General features: G+C 45.1%; 1 protein-coding gene across 2 annotated transcripts in view; it reads left to right on the top strand.

Annotated features, from left to right (window-relative positions):
- The window catches only part of NSMAF (neutral sphingomyelinase activation associated factor), a 61,196-nt gene that overhangs the window by 35,232 nt on the left and 9,072 nt on the right, over positions 1 to 16,892 (top strand). Inside the window, exons 10-22 of one of the 2 annotated variants that reach the window (XM_082858765.1) lie at positions 1,238 to 1,367; positions 3,012 to 3,083; positions 5,025 to 5,133; positions 7,100 to 7,276; positions 8,309 to 8,388; positions 9,282 to 9,372; positions 9,471 to 9,534; positions 11,705 to 11,756; positions 11,855 to 11,975; positions 12,302 to 12,433; positions 13,163 to 13,205; positions 13,515 to 13,678; positions 15,120 to 15,219. In XM_082858765.1, the coding sequence (XP_082714891.1) occupies positions 1,238 to 1,367; positions 3,012 to 3,083; positions 5,025 to 5,133; positions 7,100 to 7,276; positions 8,309 to 8,388; positions 9,282 to 9,372; positions 9,471 to 9,534; positions 11,705 to 11,756; positions 11,855 to 11,975; positions 12,302 to 12,433; positions 13,163 to 13,205; positions 13,515 to 13,678; positions 15,120 to 15,219 (1,335 nt within the window). Of the gene's footprint in view, positions 1 to 1,237; positions 1,368 to 3,011; positions 3,084 to 5,024; positions 5,134 to 7,099; positions 7,277 to 8,308; positions 8,389 to 9,281; positions 9,373 to 9,470; positions 9,535 to 11,704; positions 11,757 to 11,854; positions 11,976 to 12,301; positions 12,434 to 13,162; positions 13,206 to 13,514; positions 13,679 to 15,110; positions 15,220 to 16,892 lie in introns of both variants that reach the window. The other variant, XM_082858764.1, reaches the window with a different exon arrangement.

Here is a 16,892-nt window from a genome sequence, read left to right as displayed (position 1 = left end):
TGCGGAGCATGGGCTCTAGGTGCGTGGGCTTCAGTAGTTGTGGCTTGTGGGCTCAGTAGTTGTGGCTCACGGGCTCAGTAGTTGTGGCTCGTGGGCTCTAGGGCGCAGGCTCAGTAGTTGTGACGCATGGGCTTAGTTGCCCCGCGGCATGTGGGATCTTCCTGGACCAGGGCTCGAACCCGTGTCCCCTGCATTGGCAGGAGGATTCTTAACCACTGCGCCACTAGGGAAGCCCTGCTTTTGTTCTACTACTTACAGAGGAGACCTTTTTTTTTTTTTTTGACTGTGTTGGGTCTTCCTTGCTGTGCGCGGGCTTTCTCTAGTTGCTGCAAGTGGGGGCTACTCTGTTGTGGTGCATGGGCTTCTCATTGTGGTGGCTTCTCTTGTTGTGGAGCATGAGCTCTAGGCACGTGGGCTTCAGTAGTTGTGGCTTGTGGGCTCTAGAGCGCAGGCTCAGTAGCTGTGGCGCATGGGCTTAGTTGCTCCACAGCATATGGGATCTTCCTGGACCAGGGATCGAACCTGTGTTCCCTGCGTTGGCAGGTGGTTTCCCAACCACTGCACCACCAGGGAAGTCCCAGAGGGGACTTATTTTTAGCTCAGTTATTTAGCTAAGTAATTGCCTAAACTCTTGATGATTTGGTTGTTTCCCTTCTATTTTTTTTAAATTAGTAAAGCAGAACGAAAATAGACTTTTTTGATGAGTTAACATAATTTAGGAGGGAGTGGTGATCACCTTTGACTGGTTTTACTGCAGTAGACCCACAAAAGACTATACGTTGGAACTGACGTGCAAGTAAACTCATAGCTTTATAGAATGTGGTGTGCAGTAAGTGCTACCCATGCCAAAACAGTTTCTATGACAATAAAATAGGTCTTAATGACACAAAAATAGAAAATTATGTTAATGTAAGAACAGTTTCAAGGCCGACTTCTTTGGGGAGGAGTGAAGAGTACCAATAACAGGGTTATTTGGTATTTTTTACTTGTCTGTCTTCTCTTCTTTGATACGTAACCTCATCTGCTTTTAAAAACATCAAGTATTCATTATACCATTGAAAAGAAAGTCAGTTTTATTTAGGCGACTGATTTATATCACCAGTTTTCTTGTATCAAATGCGGTGTCTAGACACCTGTTCTGCAGAGTCACTTTGTAGCTCCCTCAGATAAAGTTAAATCTAGAAAGTAGATCGATTTCTGATTTTTCTTGCTTTTGCTGGAAAAAACATATTCTCAGATTCCAAAGTGTTTCTGAAAAGCTGCACATGGAATGCAAAGCAGAAATGGTGACACCTCTGGTGACGAATCCTGGCCACGTGTGCATCACTGACACCAACCTGTATTTCCAGCCTCTCAATGGGTACCCGGTAAGTAGTCTGTAGGCCAGCGGAGGGCTCCTCTGGTGTTCCCGTTTGCGTCTTCAAGCTCTCTTTCCTGTGGACTTGACTTGACAGTTAGAGTGTTCTCACATTTTGGGGAGGGTCAGAGTTACCCCCGTCCCCATCCAGCATCTGGTATTTAACGGCTCCCCGTGGAATCCTGATGCACCCTCACCCGTGTTTCAGCTCTTGTGACTGACTTTCTGTTACTTCGGGGGGGAAAAGAAACCCTGCCCCTTCTGATTTTAGTAAAGGGTCATTAGAGGTTTATACCTTTCTACTCGGAAGCACTTCTGCAAGAGAGCAATGAAATACACTAAGGTTAAGAAGAGATGGATGCTTTCTGTGTATTTGCTGATATGTCACCTAAGTTGTATTTCTCGTTCTCCCTTAATTACAAACCAAATCAGTAGAGCTGCATCTGTCGCCTCTCCAGCCAGTGCAGAGCTGCGTGTGGCACTGCTGTCACCGGGCAGCTGCAGTTCTGCTGCTGTGATGCTGGAAACATCTTCTCTTGCACGAAGACTTTAGGCTCACGAGGCCACACAGTAAAGATGAATTCAGATTTCTGCACTAAAACTTGTAAAGATTGGCTACTTTATCTAGATACGGACCCTTTTCAGAGTGGTTTATTGAAAGAACAGAAACCCTAATACTCTGCGAGTGCAGTTGGACCGTTTAGCAGGTAGCTTCAAGAATAGGAGTGTTTTCTGCCATGGAAGAAATTCTCCAGGCTGGTCAGTCATTACATGTCACTGAAATGTGAACACTTTCCTAAGTGAAAGGTGATGCTATAACAGTTCTGTCCACCAGGTGGTAGGGCACACTCGCCGGGCCCTCCAGTGGACACAGTACACGTTGCTGACGGCATTCTTTGTGGCGTCATCGATTGGCCGGACCAGCGCTGTTGCTGTGGCCTCGGTCAATACTTGAGCAACAATATCTGAGTAAAAGCCACAGCTTCAGGATCCCAGGTCTGGGCTGGGGGCCGTGGCCAGTCTGCAGGCAGCTTCCACGGCTACACACCCTGCATCTGCAGGCTCTCCCTCCCTCCTACTTGGAGGGAGGAGGGTGGACCTGTCGCCTTTTAGCCGATCTCAGTACCTTTTGCGACCTTGTTGCTCTCTCACTAGCATTTTAAGGCTCCAGAGAAGCGAGACAGTTTTCCTCCTTATGAAGTTTAGAGGCCCTGCTTTATACTATGTCTGTTTATGAGCCTTATTACACTGTAGTTTAAGGAGCTACAAGACAGGATCCTAAAAAAAAAGCTGTATGTCAGTTCTGAGCAAACCGTAGGTCTATAAAAATAGGAGAATTCCTGAGAGGAGGTCTACACCAGTCCTTTAATATTTCTTACCACTCAGCAACCCTGCAGAAACCTGAAAGCTAGATGCCTGCCTTATCATCCTGGGGGGTACCAGCGGGGGTGGGGTGGGTAGGGGGGCTGGTCCACGGTCACAAAGCTAGTGAAAAGGGCAGACAGGCGTGTAAAGTGAGGCACGCCCTGTTCTCAGAGCTCACTTTCCAGGTGTTCAGGTGTGACCCGTCAGGAAGTTAGGGTGGGACAGCTGAAGGGCAGCTTCTAGTTGTGTCAGAATCTTGACATTTGAGATTGTCTTTCTACTTTTAAAGAAACCCATGGTCCAGATAACACTCCACGACGTCCGCCGCATTTACAAGAGGAGACATGGTCTCATGCCTCTGGTGAGTTCGAGGGGAACATCCCCTCTAGAGGATGACTGTCTTTTTTTTTTTTAATTTTTTTTTATTTTTTGTGGTACGCGGGCCTTGCACTGTTGTGGCCTCTCCCGTTGTGGAGCACAGGCTCCGGACGCGCAGGCTCAGCGGCCATGGCTCACGGGCCCAGCCGCTCCGCGGCATGTGGGATCCTCCCGGACCGGGGCACGAACCCGCGTCCCCTGCATCGGCAGGCGGACTCTCAACCACTGCGCCACCAGGGAAGCCCAAGGATGACTGTCTTATCTTCAGTTTGGCCAGTGGTTTACTGGCCTGCACCCACCTCGGGCTCATCTGAAAGGCGTGGGTGTTTGTGTTGCGAGCAGAGGGGCCGTGAGGCCTGCCGCCCCTTCTTTTGGCTGCGCTGGAAGTTTATCAAGGAGCGACTCTTTCTGTGGGGGGAGGGCTGTTGGGAAAAAGGCTTTGGCTCCAAGAGCAGGGGGGCTCAAGTGCCTTTGAGTTTCTCCCTGCCTAGTTCTCAGGGTCCTCCCGGGCTTGTGTGGGGATGTGGAGATAATGGACGCAGAACCGGTCCAGTTACAGCAGCGAGGTCTCCAAGCAAAGTTTGGAAGCTGCGACAGCAGCTCTCAGTGGAACTGTAGTATCCTTACGGTTAACTTGTACTAATTCAGCCTTCAGGCTTGGTGAGAGGGAGAAATGGATAAAATAACCATTTCAGTCACCTAGGCGGCCCTCCCCGCCATTCTCCTGAGTAAGCCCGTGTCCGCACTTCTGTGAGGCTCACACGCTTATTGTAGAAACCAGTCACCACGGAAGGTGTGACTCCAAGGGGTTTTAGCTTGACATCGATATAAATCTATTTGTTCTCCTTCAGAGATTAACCAGTAAGTTGGTGGCATTACAAGAGCATTGTGGATATTTAAGCATCTCATCTTGGTGTTTTGTATTTATGAAATTTAACTGTTTTCCTGCCTATTTTACTTAAAAGGCAATTCTCCATTTCCAGTGCCAACAGAGGATTAGGGAAACAGATTCCATGAAAAATCCCCTCCTCCTTTGGGTATAGAGATGCAGTCAGAAAAAGAAGAAATTGGCATTGATTAAGTACCTTCTGCCTACTGGGCAATCTATGTACAATATTTGTTTATCAGCACCGTCCCTGTGAGGTAGATGATACCCTACTTTACAAAGGAATCGAGACTCCAGGAGTTCACTCCCTCAGTTCCCTCACTAGTAGCGCTGGAAGCCTGTATCTGAACCTAGGACAGCGCTGCGCCTTCATCCTTTCTCTGTCTGTTCCTGTCCCGTCTCGGCTTCACCCTCACAACATTCACGCAGCTCATAGTTTTCTTAAAATAATTGCATCCTACTAATTAAATGAGTTATTCGATTATCAGTTTAAGTTGACATAATTACGACTTAATTTGTAAAAGAAAGCTAAACCTTTGTCTCTGAAGAAGACAGGTGAAGACATGGACTAGCCAGTTTTGAATTTCAACATAATGAACTCACAGATGCTGTCATCATAAAGATCCTCACGGTCAAAAGGGATTTTGTAAAGTTTAGCTGAGACACATGTCTTGTCCTTATACATCAAATTTATTGCTGGGGAATATGCATACAAGACCTACAAATAAAAAATGCAGGGGCTTCCCTGGTGGCACAGTGGTTGAGAGTCCGCCTGCTGATGCAGGGGATGCGGGTTCGTGCCCTGGTCTGGGAAGATCCCACATGCCGCGGAGCGGCTGGGCCCGTGAGCCATGGCCGCTGAGCCTGCGCGTCTGGAGCCTGTGCTCCGCAACGGGAGAGGCCACAGCAGTGAGAGGCCCGCATACCGCCAAAAAAAAAAAAATTAAAAAAATGCAAGTGTTTAGTTGAAAGGCTTTTGTACTTGCGTCACTCACATTGAGATGCCGTTTGTTTATTCTTCTCTTTCTGGACTTGTAGGGCTTGGAAGTGTTTTGCACAGAAGATGATCTGTGTTCCGACGTCTACCTGAAGTTCTATGAACGTCAAGACCGAGATGACCTCTATTTTTACATTGCTACATACCTAGGTTTGGTGCTCACTCTTCATTGTATCTGTTCATGTGAAGGTGGTTCAACTCCCGAGTAACTGGGATGGGAAGTGAGAGGAGAGCAATTCTGTATCTGGAATCACCTCTCTGTGGTTCTGCTTACTTCTTCTCATCAGTAACTGTAGTTAGCAGAATGGCATACTGAAAATTAAGGGAAATATAAATGAAATTGGGTAATAGTTCAATCCTGTGTTTTAAAAACTTTTGATAAATATATTTAAATGTTTTTTTGTATCTTAACAACCCCCAAGTTGAATGGATTTTATAAGAATCCACCTAATTATTTTTATGTCCAGTCCTGTCTTATGTTAGTTTATGAAAACCAGGACTCAGTTTCTTCATGTGAGATAGTTACCCAGTCATGTGTCTGTGATCATTAATTGTGGTCTTAATCTCAAAGCCGGAAAACGGTACAAAAGGAACACAGGAACCTTCTATGCTCAGTATGGAACCGTGGGACTCAGTTTGCTTACAACTAATATTTCCTCAATCTTCCATGGGAAATGTGAATTTTCCCACTTTTATCAGAGAGAACACCTGTATTTTTCTTTTCAAGCATAAACATATTAAGTTGTATGGTTGAATTAAATTATTCTTGTTTTCAAAATTGCCAGATGACTAGAATGGAATTTTAAAAAATCCATGTTGGGATTTTATTAATACCATCTTAGTTTGCTGTTCTCGTGTGCAGTGAAATCATTTATGAGATGTGTAGTGACTTACTCCCTTAGAAGTTTTCTCTCAAGGAGGAATAGTTTATTTTCAATAAAGAACATATTTTACAGTAGGTTTGAGTTCATTTTTTTTTCTTCTCACACTAAGCTGTTCAGTTTAACTTAGGGCTTCAGTATAGCTTTGGTATAAGTTTACTGTTATCTCCTGCCTCCTGATTTAATTTTTCTAACTATAACAAGATGACAACAAAAAACTCAACTTTCATGGTGAGTCCTAAAATCTCAAGTCAAAAAACTTGCCACGGCCTAAAGGGTCTGCTTCTGTGAAGCGTCTGTTCTGAGTTCATTCCTGAGATTGTTCAGACTTTCTCTGAGACGTTCTGAGAGCAGAAAATCAGAGGATAAGTGTTTTGAGTTTTTAAGCCCTTTCCTGGTAGCTGATTAGAGAAGAAACTTGGCAAAGTATATAAGAATAAATATTGAATCAGCAAATGAGTTAGATAAGTTTGATGCAGCCAATACAAAGCTGAAAGCAGAATTTTCTAAACAAAATAGAACAGTTGACTCATTTTACAGGGAAGTTATCACTGGTGCCACACCATCTGTGGTTCCGTCTTTCCTGAGGTTCTTTCTGGGGGCTCTTTCTGGTCCTTCTACTTTGAGATTTCTGACAGATACCTGTTTTCTCCTTCAGCAGTTTCTATTCTTTTCCTGATTCCTCACTTGCATAAATAATACGTAGTCAGTGACAAATTAGCCATAGTGTACCCCGCTTCCAGATCTGAAAGAAAACTAAAAGATTGTTTCGTTTTACTTTCATAAGAAATGGAGGAAATGAGTTTTACAGATGGTCATGGCTTCTTAAAGGCATTAAAACTCAAGCACGTTTGGAAGGATTCTTTGTTAGTACATATTGTAGACTATATATAAATATTGCAAATGTTACATATATTACCATGTCATGTTTATGTATTTGCTCCATACTTTCATATTTGTTTTATATCATATATTTCATAGATGTGATATGTTTTATATCATACATTTAATAATTTCCCTCCTGGATCTTGGAGATGCTTGTTCATACTTGACAGAACAACTCTTCGGTTAAAAGCAAACTGTAGCCTACTTTTCTTGTTTTAAAATGTACTTTTCAAAAATGGGTTGAAGGGTCTACACTGAAAGCCTCTGTAGCGCCTTCACATGCCGAGTGACCGCTGCCCACACACGTGGAGCTCAGTGTGACCCGGGCCTGCCCTCACCTGTCCCCCCAGAGCACCACGTGGCGGAGCGCACGGCCGAGGGCTACACGCTGCAGTGGCAGCGCGGGCTTCTGTCCAACTACCAGTACCTGCTGCACCTCAACACGCTGGCCGACCGCAGCTGCAACGACCTCTCCCAGTACCCCGTGTTCCCCTGGGTCGTCGGCGACTACAGCAGCTCCGAGCTGGGTGCGTGCCACAGAGCCGGGCTTTTAGAGCGAAGAACACCTTCCCTCTTAGAGCCACGTTGTGATTCGTGGACAGAGTAGAACCCATTTGATTTTATTACTGACGATGGCCCGTCTCCATGCCACGATACTGGATGGGTGTCATGGGAATTACGTGTGTTCTGTATGTTTTCTCTACTGTCTCTGAATGTTTTTTAATTCTAAAAGTACTCACATACTTCTTGAAAGCCACACCCAGAAGACATGCATGGGATCTTCAGCCAGTGTTACCACTGCTACCAATAAGTACTATGTTTTCAAATACTTACGTTTTCACTTTCAAAATTGCGCCTCAGGTTACCGTATTATTTTTCAATTCACATGAAAACATGTGATTACCAAACATAATAGCTGTTCATTCAAGAACACTTAGAAAGTACTGAAACACTCAAAGAAGGAAATAAGGCTCATCAGTAATTACATTACCGAGAGAGAACCATTTTAACTTTGTGGTATATATACTTCTTTCTCTCTCTCAAATTATTTTACGAAAAATGTGATTGTACTGTAATTTTATTTTGTAATATCTTAGATATTGTGAACACTGAATTACTTTTGACACTTCACTGATTGCACCCTTGTAGTTGAAAGAGGTAACAGATTTTCTAGGAATATAATTTATTTATCTGATAATATTCAGGTCCCCAGTTCTCAAATTGCTGTTATCACAGAATAATACTATTCACTATAATTCAAACTTAAAAAGTAAATTTTGGTAGAATAATGGCTTTTGAAATTTGTTTATTTTTCGTTGTTGTTTTACTTGGAATATAGTTTTTTTGTCAGTAGGTCTTCAAATTCTAACCTTTACAGCTATATTACTAATCATCAGAAATATTAATTCTAATGGATCTGTCTCAATTTTTAAAAAGCTATTTATTATTTGGAAATAAATGTGTGCATGTAAATTCATTCAGGGAGGTAATGTTATTAAGGGTAAGCTTGTTTGCTTTATTTATTGTAAGTAATTTTTAAAAATTTATTTCCTTTATAGATCTGTCAAATCCAGGAACCTTCCGGGATCTCAGTAAGCCAGTAGGGGCCCTCAACAAGGAACGTCTGGAGAGGCTGCTGGTACGTGGACTCAGAGATTCCTGGTGTCTAAGCAACCCGAGAGCCTTGGTGTATGTTTTGTTTGATTGTTTTTGTTGGTTTTTTTAAATTTACTCTGTGGCCACACCACACAGCACGTGGGATCTTAGTTCCCTGACCAGGAATTGAACCCCCTTCCCCTGTGTTTTTATAGTACCTGAAACTCGTTTCTTCAAGACTTAGGGGAAGTATATCTGGAGAGACCGAAGTTTCTGAGCGTATTCTCTCTCCCTGTGCCCGCTGCCTTCCTTCCCCTGTGAACTTAGCAGCTCACCATCTGCATTTCTGCTTACAATTCAGGAGGTAGGAAGCTGAGCCGATCACAGGTTTACCCATTTATTTTCACGAAGGTGCTCTCTGGTGAACTGCACAAGAGATGCATAAAATTTCTTCTTTTCAGTCCTGCCCCGGCAGACATTGTTACCATGAGGCCAAGAACACCAAGATACTTGTTGCAAGAATGCTGTGTTTACTCAGATTTTCACCCCTCTTTTTTTTTAAGTTTTTATTTATTTATTTATTTATTTATTTGCGGTACGCGGGCCTCTCACCATTGTGGCCTCTCCCATTGTGGAGCACAGGCTCCGGATGCGCAGGCTCAGCGGCCATGGCTCACGGGCCCAGCCGCTCCGCGGCATGTGGGATCTTCCCGGACCGGGGCACGAACCCGTGTCCCCTGCATCGGCAGGCGGACTCTCAACCACTGCGCCACCAGGGAAGCCCCCCCTCTTTTTTATCTTCTCCTTTTCCTCTTTAGGAGAGAAATTAGGGGCTAGAATGTGTCCAGGCCACGATTTCCTTAGGCTTTTACTACTGGAGTCGGTTATTGTCTTCACAGCCAGCGCTCAGCAGGACTTTTTCTCTCTGTGTTGTAGACACGCTACCAGGAGATGCCGGAGCCCAAGTTCATGTACGGCAGCCACTACTCCTCCCCGGGCTACGTGCTGTTTTATCTGGTCAGGATTGGTAAGACTCCTCGCCGTCTCTCCCAGGGACATGTTATTTCACGTGGACTCTTCAGTGGTTTTGTGATCTTGCTTAACTCTGACTTTTTTCCCCTCTAGCACCAGAGTATATGCTGTGTCTGCAGAACGGAAGATTCGACAACGCAGACAGAATGTTCAACAGGTTCGGCATAAATGCCTCACTTAGCACTTTTTAAACTTTCTCATTATGCATATGCAATACGTTCTTTTCCAAAAACCAGATTTAAACAAAAATGGAAGGAAATGAAAAACACCACTACAGTAATTGTTGTATCTATTCCTCTCAGGCTTTGTGTAGTCGTGTGTGTGTAAATGTGAGAACATATTTTATTTTTTAACATCTTCTTTTTTCTTTTTGATATTTGTTCAATTGTGTAAGTATTATATATATATTTTTAACATCTTTATTGGAGTGTAATTGCTTTACAATGGTGTGTCAGTTTCTGCTGTATAACAAAGCGTATCAGCTATACGTATACATATATCCCCATATCCCCTCCCTCTTGCGTCTCCCTCCCACCCTCCCTATCCCACCCCTCTAGGTGGTCACACAGCACCGAGCTGATCTCCCTGTGCTATGCGGCTGCTTCCCACTAGCTGTCTGTTTTACATTTGGTAGTGTATATATGTCAAGGCCACTCTCTCACTTCGTCCCAGCTTACCCTTCTCCCTCCCCATGTCCTCAAGTCCATTCTCTACATCTGCGTCTTTATTCCTGTCCTGCTCCTAGGTTTTTCATAACCATTTCTTTTTTTTTAGATTCCATATATATGTGTTAGCATACGGTATTTGTTTTTCTCTTTCTGACTTACTTCACTCTGTATGACAGACTCTAGGTCCATCTACCTCACTACAAATAACTCAATTTTGTTCCTTTTTATGGCTGAGTAATATTCCATTGTATATATGTGCCACATCTTCTTTATCCATTCATCTGTTGATGGACACTTAGGTTGCTTCCATGTTCTGGCTGCTGTAAATAGAGCTGCAATGAGCATCGTGGTACATGACTCTCTTTGAATTATGGTTGTCTCAGGGTATATGCCCAGTAGTGGGATTGCTGGGTCACATGGTAGTTCTATTTGTAGTTTTTTAAGGAACCTCCATACTGTTCTCCATAGTGACTGTATCAATTTACATTCCCACCAACAGTGCAAGAGGGTTCCCTTTTCTCCACACCCTCTCCAGCATTTATTGTTTCTAGATTTTTTGATGATGGCCATTCTGACTGGTGTGAGGTGATACCTCTTTGTAGTTTTGATTTGCATTTCTCTAATGATTAGTGATGGAGAACATATTTTAAATACAGTATTGTTGTCCTGCCTTTTGTATTTTATAGCCTTTCGTTAGATCTTGAAGTTTTCCCTGTATTACTGGATGTTCTTCAAAACGGTGATTTATTTTAAATTAATGTATCACATCCTAACATATGCCATAATTTAACTATTTTAACTATTTCTCTATGGTTGGACACCTAGGCTGTTTCCAACATTTCATTATTCTAAATAATCTTGCTATGAATTGAATACAATCCCTGTGTTTAAATAATTTTTTTTATTATAAAGGTAATCTTTTCTTACCCCCCAAAATCAGAATATGAAGAAGGAAATAAATTTCATATGGCACCTGACCACACTGAGATAACACTCATTGTTCATCTTTTGGTCTGTGTCTTTTTTTTTTTTTTTTTTTTTTTTTGCGGTACGCGGGCCTCTCACTGTTGTGGCCTCTCCCGTTGCGGAGCACAGGCTCTGGGACGCGCAGGCTCAGCGGCCATGGCTCACGAGCCCAGTCGCTCTGCGGCATGTGGGATCTTCCCGGACCGGGGCACGAACCCGTGTCCCCTGCATCGGCAGGCGGACTCTCAACCACTGCGCCACCAGGGAAGCCCTGGTCTGTGTCTTTACAGTCTTTTTCTAAGCTCTGCACATGGCTGTTTATAATCCCTTTTCGAAATTAGCCCTTAAAATAACTGCTGATTTTTCATGTTTAAGCACCTGCCCCGAGTGGCCCTTCGATGAGGCCATGTATGGGGGGGTCCCTGGCCTGGACTTGGGGACACCCCCCCAGGCCCATATCCCGACTCCTTGCTCACTCCCTGCGTGGGCCCAGAGTTTTCTGTGAATCCCCAGTATCCACGTGAGCTCCTCCGATGGGGTAGCTCATGTGAATACTGGGGATTGTGGATTAATGAGCGAGATGTTGTGGTTTAGGTAAAGTGTAGAATAGCACCCAGGGGCCTAGAAAGTGCTGCTGTTGCTGTTTCCATTCCCTAGATTTAAAATCAGTTGAATTTTTTTTTTCATATTTAGTATTGCAGAAACTTGGAAAAACTGTTTGGACGGTGCGACTGATTTTAAAGAGGTAAGCAGTTACCAAGCCAATGACTCACTGGGCTTGTGGTTTGTGACTGCTTTAAAAAATGTTTGTTCTTTTTTTTTTTCTTCCCCTGAAACTTTCAGCTGATTCCGGAATTCTATGGTGATGATGTCAGCTTTTTAGTCAATAGTCTGAAGCTGGATTTGGGAAAGAGACAAGGAGGGCAGATGGTTGATGACGTAGAACTCCCCCCTTGGGCACGGAGTGAGTACCACCTTGGAAGTATGGAATTATAGAAATTCTCTACTTAGTCGTGCAACTTCAGTGTTACTATTTAGTGGCTTAGATTTAAGTCTTATTCCAGATTGTAAGTATTCCATGAGTCTGTGATGTAAAACCATTATTACGCATACGAGAGAGCTAAGTGTTGTGAAAATGGTTTTTCCTCCGCCCAACCCCCAGAATTTATATTTTATATGATTGGGGGGAGACTCATTAAGAAATATGTCCCTCGTGCCTGTCCCAGAAGCTCTGTCTGCATATGGACAGATGAAAGGAATGGGGTGTTTTGATCGAGTCTAACCTACTAGGTCCCGAGGACTTTCTCCAGAAGAGCAGAGACGCGCTGGAAAGCGATTACGTGTCAGAGCACCTTCACGAGTGGATCGATCTCGTGTTTGGCTACAAGCAGAAGGGGAGGGATGCTGTTGGAGCCCACAATGGTGTGTAACAGTCCCTGAAACTCCGTTTAGCGTTCGATGGAAACAAAAGCAACCCCCAAACTGAGCTCAGAGCAGCTTATTTCCTTAGCAGAAGCATCTTGTCTCAGCGGACGGTGCCTCCTGGCTCAGCGACCCCAGACTAGATGCTGAATGAAAGGCGGGAGAGAAAGTGCTTTTGTCTAAAAACACCCACTTCGCCATGGTCCCAAGAGGTCTTTTGCTAGAGTCTTCTAATTTTAGCATGTACTCTCCATCCCATTCCATCACTTTCACTAAAGCTCAGTCAGAGCAGGATGGAACGGTGGCCTTGGTTCCCACGAAGGCCCCAGAGTGTCTTTGTGACTGAGCGGAGGGAAGCCCGCGGTCGCCCTCTCCTGTTCGGGGCCGGTTCTTCCTCCGCCGGGCTTCTCAGCGTTGGCGACGGGGATGGGTGTGGACCTGACCCCTCACGTGCCGCACAGGGTGCTTTGCGCTCTCCTGGGGAGAGGCATGCTGACCGAGAAGCACCCTGAGGTAGCCCACCGTCCCACGGCCAGTTGGATCGCTGCTCAGAAGAGATAACAGTTCAGCTTGACACTTACCCAAGCTGGATATTATCAGGCTGTTTTGCAAAGTGAAAATCAGTTTCTTTGAATAAAAGTTTAAAGTTGTTGAGTTTTTAAAATAAACAGTGTATATTATAACAAAATAGTACATCTTTCAATAGTGTTTTACGTCTCTTTTTCGCAGTGTTTCATCCCCTGACCTACGAAGGAGGTGTCGACTTGAACAGGTACTTATATGTCAGTAAGGAGTTTCTACATGAGTACAAATGACCTCTTTGTCTAAATGATTAGTGCAGTATTTGATGATATTAAGGTATGGAAATGTTACCGTGAATTACGGCCTGCTTTCACTGCTGTGGAAATTACCGAGCTTCAGAAATTAAAGATGTGTGATACGGTCTAGACAGTGCCGGCATGCAGCGTCTGTTACTGTTTGAGGGTTAATCTCTCTCCTGTTGAATGCACAAATTTCAAGTGATACAGATCAAGGAGCTTGCACCTAGAGGTCACCACATGGTTTGTGTTCTGTCCTAAAGCATTGAGGACCCTGATGAGAAGGTAGCCATGCTCACCCAGATCTTGGAGTTCGGGCAGACACCAAAGCAGCTCTTTGTGACACCGCATCCTCGAAGGATCACCCCAAAGTTTAAAAGCTTGGCCCAGCCCTCCAGTTACAATGCTTCCACGGCAGATACTCCAGGTAAATTTTGAAACGAGAATAAACAATGTGAGCACCTTCTGTTTCTCTTTTCTGATTAAGACGTTTCTGAGGATTCTGGAGAGAAGGCCAATCATGAACCCTGGGCAGCTTAGAGATGATTCTGTTTTACTGTCTCACTGCATTTCTCCTGCAAACAAACAGATCTTTTCTGTTTTTTTAGTTGTTGTGCTGTTGTTTTGTTTGTTTTAACTTTTGACCTTAAAGGAAATCAAATCACTTTTACTTTCTGGTAATTTAATGAGACTTGGCAGTAGTTTTCATTGTTGCTGTTATGTTCTTTCTTTTCTGAGGTTTGCCCAGCTGGTGTTTGATTCTTAGCCATTCTTGTGTTCTTGTTGATCCGCCCTGGCCGTGACTGCTGTAGCAGTCCCCGTCGCCCTGCTCGTTCCTGCTCTTTCCCAGGAACGACTTCCAGCGTCCTGACTCTCCTCTTCTACCCCGACACACAGATGTTGAATTCGGGGTGCTCTGTTTTCTTCATTTGATTCTGTTTCCTTATTCAGTCATTTGACAGACATTTACAGAGTGTCTATGCCAGGTGCTGAAATGAACTTGACTCTGGGTCACATCTGGCATTTGGAAAGGGAGGAGAAGGTGCTCCCCTTCATCCAGTTTTCCACGTTTTACATTTCACGTAAGACAGCCTCAGACCCCCAGGCTCCCAGGGGTCTGACACTGTGTGGAACCTCGGGAGCAAAGTCGCTGGATTTCTCGTTTTCTCCCGCTCTGCGCTCCGTCCCAGGAGTGTCCAGGCTTCTCGGGCCACACAGCTGGGCCTCTCGTGGTCACGCGACCCAGGGCTGGCCGGCAGCGCGTCTCTGGGGTTAAGTCATGAAGACTGGAGATTATCTCGTGATGCCCTTAAACCCGTGCTCTGCTTAGTCACCAGGCCCATCCACGAGGATTATCTTAAAAGGGAAATTGTTCCAGCCTTTCTTAAAACAGAAGTGAAGGGACTGCTTAGCTAGTCCTGTCCAGGAGCGTGGTAGTAATTGGTTTCATCTCTTCTTCCTGTGTCTGGAAGCCAAAAGCAAACGGCAGTGTTCTTAGGGAACTGTCAGGTTTTTACAAAGATTGCTGACAAGGAAATGGTTACTCAGTGTCATGGTTCCTGAAGTTCCCAGTTTAGGGGCGGAGTGAAAACTCTGCAAACACTGATAGAAGTATACAAAGACCTGCAGTGTTCAAAGATACTTTTTAATCTTTCTCCAAATGATTGCTGTTTTATTTCGATGATGCACCTCATTCTTCTCCCTTGACTAACATGGACCTTTCGAAGCAGTTCTGTTTCGGTGGGCGTTTTGCTTTCTTGGTTATTTGATTTTAATGGAAAATCTTGTGCCTCTGACGCTTGTCGTCTCCGACACTGGTCAGAAATTTAGCTGACTGACTGAGCTGCAATTTAACGTAGTCTCTCCAGGTGAAGAGTCTTTTGAAGACCTGACCGAAGAAAGCAGAACGCTGGCCTGGAGTAACATCACGCGACTGCAGCTCCACGAGCAGCACAAAATCCACAAAGAGTAAGAACGTCTCGGCCGCGGCTTCGCACATGCCGGGGTCTTGGCCTGGGGGTCTTGATTGGTTTTAATCCCCCTAAGCTGTCCATAGCAGTGAACAGCCACCAGGGGTCAGTGTGGCATGGGAAAGCTTGGCACAAAATGGGTGTGTGTCATTTCTGCTGTCGGTCATTCTAGAGCACGGGATGGGGTCTGCAGACAGCAGGCGGCCGTGTGCCTCTCAGAGAAGTACACGGCACCTCCAGTCCTTGATGGTGGGAACCTTCGGGGAGGAACAGGATATGTCTTACCCACGTGTTGCATTTACTGATATTGTCAGGGAAAATGTATCTTTTTTAAAACATGGTTAACAGATGTGTGTGTTATACACACACAGTGAACATTGCAAAGTTCATTGCAGCACTCTTTACAGTAGCCGGGACATGGAAGCAACCTAAGTGTCCATCGACAGATGAATGGATAAAGAAGATGTGGCACATATATACAATGGAATGTTACTCAGCCATAAAAAGAAACGAATTTGAGTTATTTGTAGTGAGGTGGATAGACCTAGAGTCTGTCATACAGAGTGAAGTAAGTCAGAAAGAGAAAAACAAATACTGTATGCTACACATATATATGGAATCTAAAAAAAAAAAAAAGTTCTGATGAACCTAGTTGCAGGGCAGGAATAAAGACTCAGACGTAGAAAATGGACTTGAGGACATGGGGTGGGAGGGCGAAGCTGGGGTGAAGTGAGAGTAACATCAATGTATATACACTACGGAATGTAAAATAGCTGGCTGGTGGGAAGCAGCCGCATAGCACAGGGAGATCAGCTCAGCGCTTTGCGATGACCTAGAGGGGTGGGATAGGGAGGGTGGGAGGGAGGGGATACGGGGTCATGTGTGTGCCTATGGCCGATTCGCTTTGCTGTACAACAGAAACTAACACAGTATTGTGAAGCAATTATACTCTAATAAAGATCTATTAAAAAAACTAACAAACCTTTTCTTCCCCCAAATCAGGCTTGCTGTTGGCCCTAGAGGGGTCATGAGTGTCCCTGGTCCCCTGTCTGCAGGGCTAATGATGGACTTTGGTGGGAAGGCTGGGGAAGCACTGACCTTGCTGACCCATCCTGTTCCAGAAAAGAAAACTCAGGGCCAGGGACGAGGCCCATTGTTCTGCTCCAGGGCCACCGACGTCCTGTCTGACGTTTGATATCACGTACACTTGGTCATGGGTGGAACGGAACGGGCCGGTCCCCGTCCGATCGGTGGCTCCAAATCAGAGCACAGCCTCCTGCAAAGCAACCCAAAGTCCCACCTTACTCGTTATAACACGGCTTTCCTTTGTCACCTTCTCTAAACGGCACGTAGAAAGGGGCCTTGTCACCCGAGGCAGTGAAGACATGAGTGAACCTTTAAGAGGACGTGCCGGGACTGATACCAGTCAGGGTCCTTGGCGTCCTTAATCAATAGAAACTGATAAGAGGCCAGACAGGAGATTCAGGCAAGGCTTTATTGGGGCTCCTGCTGCCGCGGGGGAAGGGGAGTGAGAACAAACAGCAGGTGCCCTTGCTGGGCCCACGAGGCAGTGGCGAGCTGGTCTCCTCTTTGGGGTGAGGGCAGGGGTGTGTCCAGGGGTCGGCTGGAGCGGGGCTTAGGTGGTGTGCCCACCCCTTGGGTGGTGCTGTG

The sequence above is a fragment of the Leucopleurus acutus genome (genome assembly GCF_964270905.1).
Source record: "Leucopleurus acutus genome assembly, chromosome: 17".
NCBI classification, from domain to species: Eukaryota; Metazoa; Chordata; class Mammalia; order Artiodactyla; family Delphinidae; genus Leucopleurus; species Leucopleurus acutus.
The sequence above is the reverse complement of the archived record's forward strand: the minus strand, read 5'-3'. Positions and strand labels throughout refer to the sequence as shown.